The sequence below is a fragment of the Hyla sarda genome, chromosome 8, assembly GCF_029499605.1.
Source record: "Hyla sarda isolate aHylSar1 chromosome 8, aHylSar1.hap1, whole genome shotgun sequence".
Lineage (NCBI taxonomy): Eukaryota > Metazoa > Chordata > Amphibia > Anura > Hylidae > Hyla > Hyla sarda.
In genome coordinates this window covers 141,143,161-141,159,083 of record NC_079196.1, presented here as the reverse complement: position 1 = coordinate 141,159,083, position 15,923 = coordinate 141,143,161, and the positions used below count along the sequence as shown (strand labels likewise).

General features: G+C 42.9%; 1 protein-coding gene across 4 annotated transcripts in view; it reads right to left on the bottom strand.

The window, feature by feature from the left end:
* TBCCD1 (TBCC domain containing 1) overlaps positions 1–15,923 on the bottom strand; it is a 163,889-nt gene that overhangs the window by 139,348 nt on the left and 8,618 nt on the right. For 3 of the 4 annotated variants that reach the window (XM_056536185.1, XM_056536184.1, XM_056536183.1), the window contains exon 2: positions 3,611–3,766. The exons of the other annotated variant lie outside the window; for it this stretch is intronic. In XM_056536185.1, coding sequence (XP_056392160.1) covers positions 3,611–3,766 — 156 coding nt within the window. The remainder of the gene's footprint in view (positions 1–3,610; positions 3,767–15,923) is intronic. 4 annotated transcript variants of the gene reach the window in all.

The window sequence follows — 15,923 nt, the reverse complement described above, 5'->3', positions numbered from 1 at the left end:
CATGTGAATGTACCCTTGTACATTCACATGGGGGGGGGGGGGGGGAGGGGGCAAACCTCCAGCTTTTTCAAAATAACTCCCAGCATGTACTGACACACCGTGCATGCTGGGAGTTGTACTTTTGCAACAGCTGGCACACTGGTTGGAAAACCTTCAGTTAGTTTCTGTTACCTAACTCAGTATTTTCCAACCAGTGTGTCTCTAGCTGTTGCAAAACTACAACTCCCAGCATGTACTGATTGCCCAAGGGCATGCTGGGAGATGTAGTTATGCAACAGCTGGAGGTACGCAACTACAACTCCCAGCATGCCGAGACAGCTGTTTGCTGTTTGGGCATGCTGGGATTTGCAGTTTTGCAACACCTAGAGGGCTAGAGTATAGAGACCACTGCACAGTGACCTCCAAACTGTGGCCCTCCAGATATTGCAAAGCTACAAATCCCAGCATGCACAGACAGAAAACTTCTGTGTGGGCATGCTAGGAGTTGTAGTTTTGCAAGATCTAGAGGGCTACCGTTTGGAGATCACTGTGCAGTGGTCTCTAAATTGTAGACCTCCAGCTGTTGCAAAACTACATCTCCCAGCATGCCCAAACAGCTGTCTGGGCATGCTGGTAGTTGTAGTTTTGCAACATCTGGAGGGCTATAATTTAGAGACCACTGCATGACATTGCCGCCCGCCGATCACCGTCGCCCGCAGCCTCTGCAGATCGTTAAGTGACCTTCGGTGATGGTCCCTGTCGGTTTCCCAGTCCTGCCCCGCCTATTGTGGGTGGGCAGAACAGGGAAACTGAAAGTAACCCCCCCCCACCCCCGATCTGCTATTGGTCGTCGCGTCTATACGACCAATAGCAGGGATAGGAGGGGTGGCACCCCTGCCACCTCACTTCTATCCCTTCAGGGGGATCGTTGGTGTCTTGGACAACCGCGATCCCCCTTATATTCTGAGTCACCATAGACCCATAATGACCCGGAATTGCGCAAATCGCAAGTGTGAATTCACTTGTGATTTGCGCCGATCGTCGACATGGGGGGGGGGGTGATATAAAAAATATAGAAAAATATACATAAATATAAATGGACAGACAACAGTCACAAAAATAATAATAAAACAATAATGTAAAAGCACATTATTGTGCTTTTACATTATTGTTTTATTGTTATTTTTGTGACTGTTGTCTGTCCATTTATATTTATGTATATTTTTCTATATTTTTTATATATTGTCACATCCACATGTGGATATGTAATTCTATGTAACAACTCTTTCAAAAAGTACTCTAATGGTTAATTCCTGGAGGTATATATATCTGTTACCAGCCTTCTCTTGTCATGCCTGATGAAGCTGCGCATGCGCAGCGAAACGCGTTGCATCTAATAAATCCATTGATTTTACTTGGCTGCCTGATGGTTCCTCTCTGCGCCAGACAAAACTCCTGAATCCATGGTCATTCGGTTTTGATTTTACTCTTGCCCAGGAGGGCTGCAGTGGACCTTCTTTCATATTTCTTCTGCATTTTACCTTGTTGTGTGTGGGCGCACAACCAACTTTGGTAAGCGGCTTGGGAATTACCGTCCCCTACCCCCACTAACAAGATCTACCGATCCCGCACATGAGGCGCCTTCCTCCCTCTCATGAGATTACAATAACACTGTGGCTAGCTTTTTGTGAACTTGTATTTCCTGTTTGACTTTTCTTTTTTTGACTACAAATTCCACAATTCCATTTTCCTCCCTCCCACACATCAGCAACCGCACCCATTGAAACAAATGAGCTGCATCCATCAAAAGACCTGTGGTTTTCAATCAGGGTGCCTACAGCTGTTGCATTAGTTGCAGTTGATCTCTCTCCCACCAGGAGATCGCTCCATCCATTGAAATAGACAGGCTCCCTATCATCAGCTGACTAGTGAGTCAGGTCTCGGCCGCATTGCAAGCTGGGAAAAATCCGAGACAAGAGTCATTTTGTATGCTGGTAAAAATAAATTGTGGGGTAAAAATCACTGAAGAATTGTGAGAAAACCATCACACAAAAGGTACAGACACGATATTATGAACTACACTAACCTTACAGCCCCTGTAGCATTGTCAAATAAAAAAAAAATTCTAGGAATACCCCTTTAAGGCTGGAATTCCACTGAGGTTTTTTTTTGCAAAAACATTGTAAAAACGCCAATTTTCCCGCACAGCTTTTTTTCAGCTGCAAGTCAATAGTAAACTGCAAAATGCCAGATTCACTTGGCGTTTTTCAATTTATTTTTTTTTTTTTTATCCTTTTGCCGTTTTTCAGCAATTTTGGGCTCAGAGGCTGGATTTTCAAAACTCCCGACAAAACCTAGTTTGGCGCTTTTTGCCCAGAAATCGTGGCGTTTTCCTCCCATAGAAGTCTATGGGAGAGCAAAAACGCCATGTTGGTTTTAACTTATGCGTTTTTGCAGGCGGTTTTTATTCTTTTCTGGACTTTAGCGATCCAAAAAAGTGATTGAGATACCCTTTTCATTAAAATTTCGTAGAGTACCATTACATCTTTTTTTAAGGATACGTTAGTGATGGAAAAAATTGTATCTAACGAAATTTATCTTTTTTATTTCGAAATTGTTATAAATTTTTAAACCGTGATCAATTTATGTGAGCGGGTAAAACACTAAAAATGTAGCAGACAATAATAGAAATGTAGTGTGCGTGTTTTTCACATTTTTTGATTTTTTTTTTTTAGGTAGTACTACTACTGCCAGCATGGAACACACTGTTCCATGATGGGAGTAGTAGTACCTGTACTAATAGACAGATCGCCTGTTGCTATCCTTCTGTACAATTTATAGAGGCGGGTGGCCGCTCTTCTATGGTCCACTGCACTGCTGTATATATACACCAATTCATATTTCCTGAAGAGAGCTGTGATTGGCCGGATGGTTACAGCCAATCACAGCTCTCTGTGGAAAATATGACTAGGTGTGTATATATACGGCAGGGCAGGAGACCATAGGAGAGCGGCCGGCCGCATCTGTACATTATACAGGAGGATCACAGCGGGTGTCAGGAGTGATACCCGCTGTGATGTGTTCTCCGCCCCTCAATGCAAGCCTACGGGAGGGGACGTGATAGCTGTCACGCCCCCTCCCGTAGGCTTGCATTGAGGGGCGGAGCGTGACATCACACAAGGCGGGGGCATGACGTCATACGCCGCCCGCCCTGTAGTCGCCGGTAATCAGTCCCGGAGCGAACACGCTCCGGGGGCTGATTACAAACGGGGTGCCGTGTGCAAGATCCCGGGGGTCCCAAGCGGCGGGACTCCCGCGATCAGGTATCTTATCCCCTATCATTTGGATAGGGGATAAGATGTCTAAGCACCGCAGTACTCCTTTAAATTGCTGCTTTTTGGTCACATCACAGCCCAGAGCACCTTTTTGTGAGTGTGCATAAATGGGGGAAGGATTAGTAAGGTGAGCGTTACTCCATTTGTTACTTTAAATTGTTGTCAGTCCTTTGTAAAGAATTTTATAATGGATGAAAAACAACTTTAAGTGCAAATATTCAAAATAATTCTAAAGTAGTGTTTTGTAAAACTTACAATAAATAAAAGCATTGTTTCACAGTTTGTTTGTTTTTTACCTTATTATGAAAGTTTGACTGCCCGGCTAAATCAGGAGTAGGCGATCTTGCCCTAGGACTCGGCCATTCATCTCCAATCAGAGAAGTACGAAGAGAGACCTTATTAATTTGTTGTATATAAAGGAATAGGAGGAACTGTAGGGTATCCACCGAGAGCTGTACAAGAAAGTTACAGTATTCTTACTTCAGCAAAAACATACTTCTAAATAATTCAGATACACAATGTTAAAACATGTAACAAGCCCCCCAATTTAAATGGGCTCGGTTATTTGAAAAAACTATTTTTATAATGTAGATAACTTTTTTGGGAGAATTAACAAAAATTGTGCAGTGGAAAAGTCCATAGCAACCAAATAGCTTTTTACATTTTTATAGGCCTCTGAAAAATAAAATAAGCAATCTGATTGGCCGCTATGGGCAACTGCACCAACCTTTCTCTACACATGTATTGCTAAATCTACGGATATATGCATATTTTTTATAAACATTGGTTAAAAAATGTACCACTAAGGGTACCTCAACTGTCCAGAACACTGGCTTATCTATAGAAAGTGCAGACGAAACAAGCAGAGTTGTGTGCATGCTCCAGGCTTGTCAATCAGCCTGCTGTGTGAGTCGGGGTCCCATAGCCTCACAGTGCACAGCACAGCCAAGGAAGTGCTAACATGGAAATGCTCCCTCCTCGGTAACTGCATGCAGATTCCAGTGGGGCCACTTGAATCTCTAATGTGTATGGTAGCCTCCCAACATATGATGCGTTGTGTGTGTTGGATTTCAACTGCCTGATCATTTTGTTTTCCAGGAGATAGAGACTGGAACTGTGTGGTAGGTAAGTGGGGAAAAAAGAGGTGCGCTCCTAGTGAAGTACTGTGGGTAGCTGGAGGGAGATGTGCAGAAAATTGCACCTTATTGTGTGGTGAGTACAACACATTGATGCGCACGCAGACTCGCTTACAGAACGATGTCGAAGAAGTGGCTGCCTCTGTGTCCTTGCCCGTGACCTCCAGGTACGGTAAGAAATAGAAAGGATAAGAGAAAAACGGACTCTCCGGGTGGCGCCTTCCTTTCAAAGATGAGAAATTGCCAATGTATTTTAAAAGGCCTTTTAAAATACATTGGCAATTTCTCATCTTTGAAAGGAAGGCGCCACCCGGAGAGTCCATTTTTCTCTTATCCCTTTCTAGAACGTTCTGATGGCAGATTACCTTCCATCTCCCCTTTCACAACACTTACGGGTTCGGCTTTTGGGTACATTTAGGGCATGTGCAAACAAGCGTTCCATGCCCTAAAGGTGCATTTGAATTTTTTTTTGGGGTATTATATTTCAAATAATTCCAGTGTGAAAAATGTCTAACCTTTCCTCTGCTGCTGCCTTCCTAAAACTTACCAGGTCCCCTCTGAACACCTCTTTCTGTCCCTGCTTTAACACACAGAAAATGCCACGTTAGACAATCACTGGTTGCAGTGGTGACCCACCTCAACCACCTCCGGCTGAGCAGACATTTCCTGTGTGGCAAGATAGGTCCAGAAACCAGAGATCAGCTAGGGCCAAGGGAACGACTTAAGTACAGCAGCAGCCCACGCCACTAAAACTTCTAAAAGATTCTGGTATAGGCATCAATACTGGACATTAGAACGAGTACTGGCAGACTAAAATCCCTCTCACCTCTCCTCTGTTCTTGTGCAAAGGTCACTCCATCCTTTGCTCCATTATCCGGAGCAGGACCTTCTCTTATTGCTTCATTATGTAGAGTAGTACAGGACATGCACCACTACATGTGTGGATTTCCTTTTTTTTTGTTGGGGGGGGGGGGGGGGGGGTGTTGGGGAGATTCCTTCCTACCTCCCAGGGACATATCTTAATTACAAGTGTCAGCAAGGTCCTCATGTTTGACATTCACCTAAGGCCTCACAAAGTCTAGAGCATGCTCTGTTTTCACAATTTTCAAATAAAAATTGTAAAAGGGACATCCTCACTTGAAGAAAAATAAATAAATGTAACAATTAAATTAGTATTGTGCAGAGTTAGGAACTTTCTTAGCGTGTACCAATCATTATGAAAAACTTTTGACAAGTCCTAGTAACATCAAAAGTTTTGATTGGAGGGGGTTTAAGTGTTCAGACTCCCACTGACCTGAAGAACGAATCGGGAGAAGTCTGCGCTGCCGTACACTCCTCTCCCTGCCTCCCGTGATCAGGACAATTTCATAAACTTACAAGCCCCAGGACCTGAGAGGTAAGAACAACAGTGTACCGATGCGCTATGTGATGGTGCAAAATACGAATTCTAAGGCATACCTGTAATTAAAAATAAACATTTGACATGCCACAGGTTTTTATATGTTGGGGTCTAAGGGCCGAGAACCCACCGATTAGGACGAGGGGTGATAAAAGCACGGCAGCACACTATACTCAGCTCTGACATGTGTCTAACATGTCAAAAGTTTATTTTAAATGATAGGTACACTTTTAATCCCTTAAGGACCACGGGTTTTTCCGTTTTTTGCACTTTCGTTATTTCCTCTTCACCTATTAAAAATCATAACCCTTTCAATTTTGCACCTAAAAATCCATATGATGGCTTATTTTTTGCGCCACCTATTCTACTTTGCAGTCATTTTACCCAAAAATCTACGGCGAAACAGATAAAGAAATCATTGTGCAATGAAATTGAAGAAAAAAACGCCATTTTGTAACTTTTGAGGGCTTCCATTTCTACGCAGTCCATTTTTCGGTAAAAATGACACCTGATCTTTATTCTCTAGGTCCATACAATTAAAATGATACCCTATTTATATAGGTTTGATTTTGTCGTACTTCTATAAAAAATCATAACTACATGCAGAAAAATGTATACGTTTAAAATTGTCATTTTCTGACCCCTATAACTTTTTTATTTTACTGCTTATGGGGCGGTATGAATGCTCATTTTTTTATTTCAATGATTAACTTTATTAAGCAAAAAAAAAGGAATAATAGCACATACAAGATCCATGACATGTACATGTAAAATAAACCTAGCAAGCAAGGTACAGCAGGGGCAATATTGTACCATAAAGGGGGAACCAATACTCATCCGAGTAACAACATTAGTCTAGTAAATCCGAACATATTAGGCAAGTAGTGGGGGGGAGGGGTAGTGGGGTAACCAGTTTTTAGCGGTACCATTTTTGTATTGATCGGACTTTTTGATCGCTTTTTATTCATTTTTTCATTATATAAAAAGTGACCAAAAATACGTTATTTTGGACTTTGGAATTTTTTTGCTCGTACGCCATTGACCGTGCGGTTTAATTAATGATATATTTTTATAGTTCGGACATTTACGCACCCGGTGATACCACACGTTTATATTTATTTTTATTTACATGTTTGTTTGTTTTTATGGGGAAAAGGGGGGTGATTCAAACTTTTATTAGGGAAAGGGTTAAATGACATTAACTTTTTTTTTTACACTTTTTTTTTTTTTGCAGTGTTATAGCTCCCATAGGGGGCTATAACACTGCACACACTGATCTTATACCCTGTTCACTGCAAAGCCATAGCATTATATCGCGGGAGCTGGCCAAGGACGTAAATATACGTCCTTGGGTTAAACCAAACATGGGGACATGAAGGTTCCACTAATGCTCACCACAAGATTCTCCTGCCAGTCAAGCTTGATTTTTTTAAATCAACTGGTGCCAGTAAGTTAAACAAATTTGTAAATTACTTCTATTAATAAATCTTAATCCTTCCAGTACTTTTTAGTAGCTATATACTACAGAAGAAATGCTTTTCTTTTTGGATTTCTCTGATGTCAGGACCACAGTGCTCTCTGCTGTCCATTTTTGGAACTGTCCAAAGCAGGAGAAAATCCTCATAGCAAACATATGCTTCTCTAGACAGTTCCTAAAATGGACAGCAGAGGTCAGCAGAGAGCACTGTGGTCATGACATCAGGGAAATCCAAAAAGAAAAGCATTCCCTCTGGAGTATACAGCCCATAAAATGTATTGGAAGGATTAAGATTTTTTAATAGAAGTAATTTACATATCTGTTTAACTTTCTGTCACCAGTTGATTTAAAAAATAAATAAATAAAAAAGTTTTCCGGGGAGTACCCCTTTAACGACAAAAGGACGTATATATTTATGTCCTCCGCCGGCTCCCAGTGACCCCACGTCACATCGGGTCGGTCCCGGCGGCCATCAACTGCCGGGAACCGCGGCTAATACAGGACATCACCGATCGCGGTGATGCCCTGTATTAACCCTTCAGACGTGGCGATCAAAGCTGACCGCTGCATCTGAAGCCAAAGTGAAAGTATCCCGGCTCAGTCGGGCTGTTTGGGACAGTCGCAGTGAAATCGCGGTGTCCTGAACAGCTTACAGAACATCAGGAGGGCCCTTACCTGCCTCCTCTGTGTCCGATCGGTGAATGACTGCTCAGTGCCTGAGATCCAGGCAGGAGCAGTCAAGCACCGATAACACTGATCACAGGCGTGTTAATACACGCCAGTGATCTGTGTAAAAGATCAGTGTGTGCAGTGTTATAGGTCCCTATGGGGGCTATAACACTGCAAAAAAAAAAGTGTTAATAAAGATCATTTAACCCCTTCCCTAATAAAAGTTTGAATCACCCCCTTTTACCATAAAAAAAACAACATGTAAATAAAAATAAACATATGTAGTATCGCCGCGTGCATAAATGTCCGAACTATAAAAATATATTGTTAATTAAACCGCACAGTCAATGGCGTACACGTAAAAAAATTCCAAACTCCAAAAAAAGCGTATTTTTGGACACTTTTTATACCATTAAAAAATGAATAATTTTTTGCATTCTCTCATCACTTTGATACCCAAACCTGGTAAAGATCCTCACGATTGTGCCAGTTACCGCCCTATTGCCCTTCTTAACTCGGATTTGAAACTGTTTTCCACGGTGTTGGCTACCAGGCTTTGCTCATTTCTTCCCTCCCTTATCCATAAGGATCAGGTTGGGTAATAGACAACACCAGAAGGGTAATAGACCTCATTGACTTGATCAATCAAAGGTCCGAACAAGCCTTGCTTCTTAGTTTAGATGCCGAGAAGGCATTCGATAGATTGGGGTGGCCATTCCTTTTTGCCCCCCTTCAAAAGTTTGGGATCACTGGTAACTTCTTGACTGCATTGCGGGGCCTTTATTCCTCTCCTACTGCCTCCCTCAAGCTTCCTCATGATCCTTCCCCTGTCTAATGGGACTCGTCAGGGATGTCTGCCTTCTCCCCTGGTTTTTGTTTTATGTATAGAACCTTTGGCTGCCATGATTAGGGGGGACCCGGACATTACTGGTGTTTCCCTGCACAATAAGGACTTTAAAATCTGTTTATTTGCCGATGATGTTCTTCTTACTCATCCCTTAATCTCTCTCCCAAACCTGTACAGGACCCTTCAGGCTTATAGTGTGGTCTCCGGCTATAAGGTTAAGCTGTCTAAATCGGAAGCTCTCCTGCTAAATTTACCCCGGTCTCTATCTGCCCAGCTTCGGTCTAACTTCTCCTTTAGGTGGTCTCCATCGGGTATTAAGTACCTGGGAGTCCAAATTACTTAAAGCAGGGATGTGGAAATCCTATCGCCTGATGCCCGGGACATGCAGTTTTGGGCGCCGAGCAGGTGAATTTTTTTTATAGATTTAGCCCTGTATCGGGCAAGCAGGGACAGACCGACTTCCCCCTTATTTTTCTTTAATGCCGGTGTGAGGCGCAGAACCCGATGCAAGTCTGCACCTCACACCGGCACTCAGGGTGTATGGAGGGGGCGGCGGTGTGAGGTGAGATTTCCGAACCCATCTCACCTCACAGCGGCCCCCAGCTGATTTCAGTAGCCGGGGGCCGCTGCTCAAAGCCCCCCAGCCGGTGTGAGGGGATCTCACCTCACCGCTCCTCCCCTCTAATCTCCGAAGTTTGCTGAAGCTAGAGCGGGGAGGAGCGAGGGCAGAGCCCGAGGATGGCCTGCAGGAGATGATTAAGCCACACCCCCTCATCCCCCCTCTCGAAGGATGGAGAGCGCAGCTCTGCATAACATAGGAAGACAGGGGGAGAACGAGGACGTACACAGCTCCTCCCTCCCCTGCTCTGTCTACACAGGACCTCGCTTATCACGGGGAGGTTTCAAGTTTTCACGGGGGAAAACAGAGCAGGGGGAGGGGAGAGGACGTGTGTGAGGAGACATACTGCACTGCACCGGCTGGGGATTTCACCTCACACCGGCATGTATGTATATGTATCTAATGTATGATTGGGGGGGGGGGTCATCAGCGGCAGGTGTATGTATGATGTGTGCATAAGTATGGTGTATGTGTTATGTATATATGATTTGTCTATGTGTGATGTGTGTATGTAATGTATGATATAGGGGGCACCAGTCCGGTGTATGTATATGTGTATGTATGATGTGTCTGTGTGATGTGTGTATGTAATGTATGAAATAGGGGGCAGTGGCCCGGTGTATGTATATGTGTATGTATGATATGTATATGCATGTATGTAATGTATGATGTGGGGGGGCAGCAACAGGTGTATGTATGATGTGTGCATATGCATGGTGTGAGTGTATGTGTGATGTGTATATATGATGTGTGTATTTAATGTATGATGTGTGGGGGGGCAGGTGTATGTGTGATGTGTCTATGTATGATGTATGTATGTATGTAATGTATAATACAGTTGTGCTATCTAATTTTATTTATTATTAGTGGTTTCTGGCCACCCACACTGAATTGCACCCCCAGAATCCCACCCCCTTCGTACTCACCCGCCGACCAAGAGCCCCACGGATGCACGCAAACACGCCCGAACCAAAACTACAACTCCCAGCATGTTGCACCGTAACCTAAACTGTAGAACTATAAAGTGTAACATGCTGGGAGTTGTAGTTTTGGTTCGGGTCAACTGCAGAGCCATGGGCTGTATCAGGGCATGTTGGGTGTTGTAGTTACTAACTGCAATTCCCAGTATTCCTTGACACAGCCTATGGCTCTGCAGCTGACACGAACCAAAACTACAACTCCCAGCATGTTACACAATAACCTTAACTGTACTACTATACAGTGCAACATGCCGCAACACCCACACAACCATAGGCTACATCAGGGCATGCTGGGTGTTGTAGTTATCTAGTAACTAAATGCAACATAACACATAAATTAGAGTAAATAAAATGCATCACATAAACTGGAGAAGCAGAATCCCCCCCCCCCCAGTAACACAGCGCTGTTCAGTGTTTTCAAATCAAAAGACTCTTATGAAGTCCCTATGAAGACTGAAAAAATAGTGATTAAAATATTTTAAGAAGTGCGTATATATGTGAATAAGCCCCTTTCCTAATAAAAGTTCAGATAATAAATGGTTCCGATAAAAACTAAAGATTATGGCACATAAGATTACCCTCATACATCCCTGTATATAGAAAAATTGGAGTTATAGGGGGCTTGCCTCGGGTGTAAAAGGAGCTAGCTACAGCCCTCCCGCCGCTAATAGCCTGACATGCTGCGATCGCAGTGGCTGCTATTAAACCATTAGATCACCGCTGTTAAAGTTGACAGCAGTGTCTAAAGTGATCTTATAGCCATCCCTGGTGGTCTAGTGGGGTGGATCGTATTATTTTAGTTGAAATTATTTTATCTACCAGGACAAGTAGATTGTGCTCCGCTTTAGTCCCTTGGACAAGTAGGTTTTTTTTTTTTTTTACATTCCCACACCCCTGTTAAAGACCCTGATGGATAAATGGCGCTCGCAATATATCTCCTTTTTTGGCCATATTACGGCGGTCAAAATGACCATTCTTCTGAAAATGTTATATTTTTTTGAAACGTTGCTAGTACGTGTTCCGCTTTCTGCCCTGCGTTCTTTTCAGTCGGCTATTTTTTGTTTAATTTGGAATGGGAAACGGCATCGGCTCCCCATGTCTGTTATGATGGCTAGTCGGGGGTTGGGGGGGCTTAGCCGTCCCGGATGTAGTCAAGTATTATTGGGCTGCGCCATCTTGCTGCTTGGTCCTCATACCATGCATATAGCCGCTGGATGCAAATAGAGACACTCTGGCTTGCGCCCTATCACCCTAATACATTCTTGTGGTCTCCTCCGGCCTCTCTCCCTATCCTAACTTCTTTGTTGGGAGTACTGCTCAGTGAAATTCCTTCTGTCCTCTTTTCCCTCTCCTCTTCGGTCTTTCCTTTATCACCCTGATTTTCCTTCTGGTATGACGTCTATGATGGTGCGGGAGTGGGGGACTAGGGGTCTTTTCTGTTGGGCTAATGTTGTGCATCCTCTTACGCGTTCTCTCCTGTCTTTCGACCAGTTGAGGTCTCGATGGGATCTCCCCTTGTCTGAACCCTTCCGTTACCCACAATTGCAGCATTTTATGTCGACTATGGTGTGCTCTTTGACGGTCCCCTTGCCGACTGGATTTGAACGGCTTTGCCGTGGGGGACCTCAGACAAGGGGCCTCCTCTCAGATATCTACTCTCTCCTCCTCCAACCCCTCAAGGGTGTTCTGGTGTCACATGGTTACATGGGGCGCTGGGAGACTGCTCTTAATACTTCTCTCTCTCTCTCTCTCCCTCAATGGAAGATTATTTGGGAAAGGGCGTCTAAGGCATCGATTTGTACTGCTTATAAAGGAGACCCAATACAAGTTAGTTATGGTTTGGTATCACACTCAGAGTTATTGAATAGACTGAACCCGGACATCCCTCCTCAGTGCTGGCGATGTGGGGTGGGTTTGGGTACGCCGTTACATATAAATGTAAGCAAATCTTCAGGGCCAGATGGATTGCACCCAAGAGTTCTTAGAGAGGTAAGTTCAGTAATATATGTACCCCTGTTCATGATATTTAGAGATTCACTGGTGTCTAGTATTGTGCCTAGGGACTGGCGCAAGGCGAATGTGGTGCCAATCTTCAAAAAGGGCTCTAGGTCTTCCCCAGGAAACTATAGACCGGTAAGTTTAACGTGCATTGTGGGTAAATTGTTTAAAGGACTTATAAGGGATTACATACAGGAATACATAGGGGATAATTGTTTTATAAGTGATAGCCAGCATGGGTTTACTAAGGATAGAAGTTGTCAAACCAATCTAATTTGCTTTTATGAAGAGGTGAGTAGAAGCCTTGACAGAGGAATAGCTGTGGATATAGTGTTTCTGGATTTTGCTAAAGCATTTGATACTGTCCCTCATAGACGTCTTTGGGTTTGGAAATTTTAGTTTGTAACCGGATAGAACACTGGCTCATAGATCGTACCCAGAGAGTGGTGGTCAATGATTCATTCTCTGATTGGTCCCCGGTAATTAGTGGTATACCCCAAGGTTCTGTACTGGGACCGCTGTTTAATTTATTTATCAATGATATAGAGGATGGCATTAACAGCTCTGTTTCTATCTTTACAGATGACACCAAGTTTTGTAGCACGGTACAGTCTATAGAGGATGTGCATAAGTTACAAGATGACTTGGATAGACTAAGTGTCTGGGCATCCACTTGGCAAAGGAGGTTCAATGTGGATAAATGTAAAGTTATGCATCTGGGTACTAATAACATGCATGCTTCATATGTCTTAGGGGGGATTAAACTGGCAGAGTCATTGGTAGAGAAGGATCTGGGTGTACTTGTAGATCACAGACTACAGAATAGCATGCAATGTCAGGCTGCTGCTTCCAAAGCCAGCAGGATATTGTCATGTATCAAAAGAGGCATGGACTCAAGGGACAGGGACATAATACTCCCCCCTTTATAAAGCATTGGTACGGCCTCACCTGGAATATGCTGTTCAGTTTTGGTCGCCTGTACATAAAAGGGACACTGTGGAGCTGGAGAGGGTGCAGAGACGCGCGACTAAACTAATGTGGTGCATGGAACATCTTAGCTATGAGGAGCGATTAAATGAGTTACAATTGTTTAGTCTTGAGAAAAGACGTTTAAGGGGGGATATGATAAACGTATATAAGTATATTAATGGCCCATACAAAAAATATTGAGAAAAACTGTTCCAGGTTAAACCCCCCCAAAGGACAAGGGGGCACTCCCTCCTTCTGAAGAAGAAAAAGTTTAGTCTCAAGGGGCGACACGCCTTCTTTATCATGAGAACTGTGAACTTATGGAAAAGTCTACCTCAGGAACTGGTCACAGCAGGAAAAATTAACAGCTTTAAAACAGGATTAGATACATTCCTGGAACAAAATACCATTAATGCTTATGAAGAAATATAAAATCCCATCCCTTCACCAATATTGCACCACACCCCTAACCTTCAATTCCCTGGTTGAACTTGATGGACATATGTCTTTTTTCGACCGTACTAACTATGTAACTATATATTCTGGATGTGTCCTCTTATTGGACCATACTGGACTGTGGTTCAAGGATTGGTGCAAGAGGCTTTGGGAGTACTGGTTCCTCTAGACCCACTTATCTATCTCCTTCATCTCTCCTACCCCACGCTAGCTAAGAAACCCTTTAAATTGTTTATGAGTATAGTTTTGGCTGCTAAGACCCTAATCGCCAGGTGCTGGAAGAAAATCGCTGACCTACTCCTCCATATTCGGGAAATTAGATCCTTGGAGTTTCTTACGGCCTCCTTAAACAATACTATCCCCTCCTTTCTGGCAGTCTGGGAGCCTTGGGATCACTTTTCTGATAGGCAGCCGCCTTGACTCTTTACCTTTCCTTCTCCCCTTCTTTCTTGCCCTCCTTTTCCTTTTAGCATTCCCCCTCCTCCCTGTTGTTGTCTTGTCGGTCATCTGTTTGTCCCCCCCCCCCCCCTCTTACCCTTCCCTTGTTGCGAGTCATTTTGCTGTTTTGGCTATGCTACCTGATGGATATGTGATTAATGGTTTGCTGGCACCTGGTGCCATGGTTCCTAGCGGACCAGTTTGAATTGTTTCTAGTCAGATTGTTTTGCTTTATGTACTGGTGGCTTATTTTGAGCTTATGCTCCCATGCCTTTACTTATGTGTTATCTTGCCTGTTTGAAATGTATTCTATAAAATCTCAAAAATTTACAGTAAAAAAAAAAAAAAAAAAAAATGAATAAAAAATGATTGACAAGTCAGATCAAAACAAAAATGGTACTGATAAAAACTTCAGATCACGGCACAAAAAATGAGCCCTCATAACGCCCCAGACGTGGAAAAATAAAATAAAAAAAGTTATAGGGGTCAGAAGAGGACATTTTTACATTTTTAAACGTATACATTTTCCTGCGTGTAGTTTTGATTTTTTCCAGAAGTATGACAAAATCAAACCTATATAAGTAGGGTATCATTTTAACCGCATGGACCTACAGAATAATGATAAGGTGTCATTTTTACCGAAAAATGCACTGCGTAGAAACGGAAGCTCCCAAAAGTTACAAAATGGCGTTTTTTCTTCGATTTTGTCACACAATGATTTTTTTTCCCTCTCGCCATGGATTTTTGGGCAAAATTACTAATGTCACTGCAAAGTAGAATTGGTGATGCAAAAAATAAGCCAGAATATGGAGTTTTAGGTGGAAAATTTAAAGGGTTATGATTTTTAAAATGTAAGGAGGGTAAAACGAAAGTGCAAAAACTGAAAAACCCTGCATCCTTAAGGGGTTAAGTCCCAGGGACCTGACAGGTCCTTTTTTAAAGGCAGACAGCTCTGGAATAAGCTGCCAGAACAAACCCATCACCTCTAAACATGGCCTTAGACTTCTCCAGGCATCAGTGTTGCAGTTAGGCTACGTTTAGCATAGTACTTTAGCACCATAGGGAAGGGACATACTAAAAGGAATGACAAAGTGGAATGCCCATAGAGAATAATGGGCCAGAGTGGAATGCCCATAGAGAATAATGGGCCAGAGTGGAATGCCCATAGAGAATAATGGGCCAGAGTGGAATGCCCATAGAGAATAATGGGCCACAGTGGAATGCCCATAGAGAATAATGGGCCAGAGTGGAATGCCCATATAGAATAATGGAATATGTTATATTTAAATTAGAGACAAAACTGTTTGTGATATCTAATAAATCTTTATCAGACAAACTCTCTAAACTCAGTGACATTGTTTAATATTTACATTAAGTAGAATTGTCATTGTTTTCTGCAGAATGACAAGATGGGATTACACAATGGAATGCCCATAGACTATAATGGGAAGTGAAATATGAGCTCATTTGCATGTAAATCTGTGTTATTCAGATAACTAAACTTTACCACAAGTGTTCCCCAGGTAGAGTAGCACATTGTTAAATGTGGAAGCAGAATTTAATGTGGAGTTTGAACCACGTAACATATCAAATGTTTAGCGGGCATACTCTATATACTCAG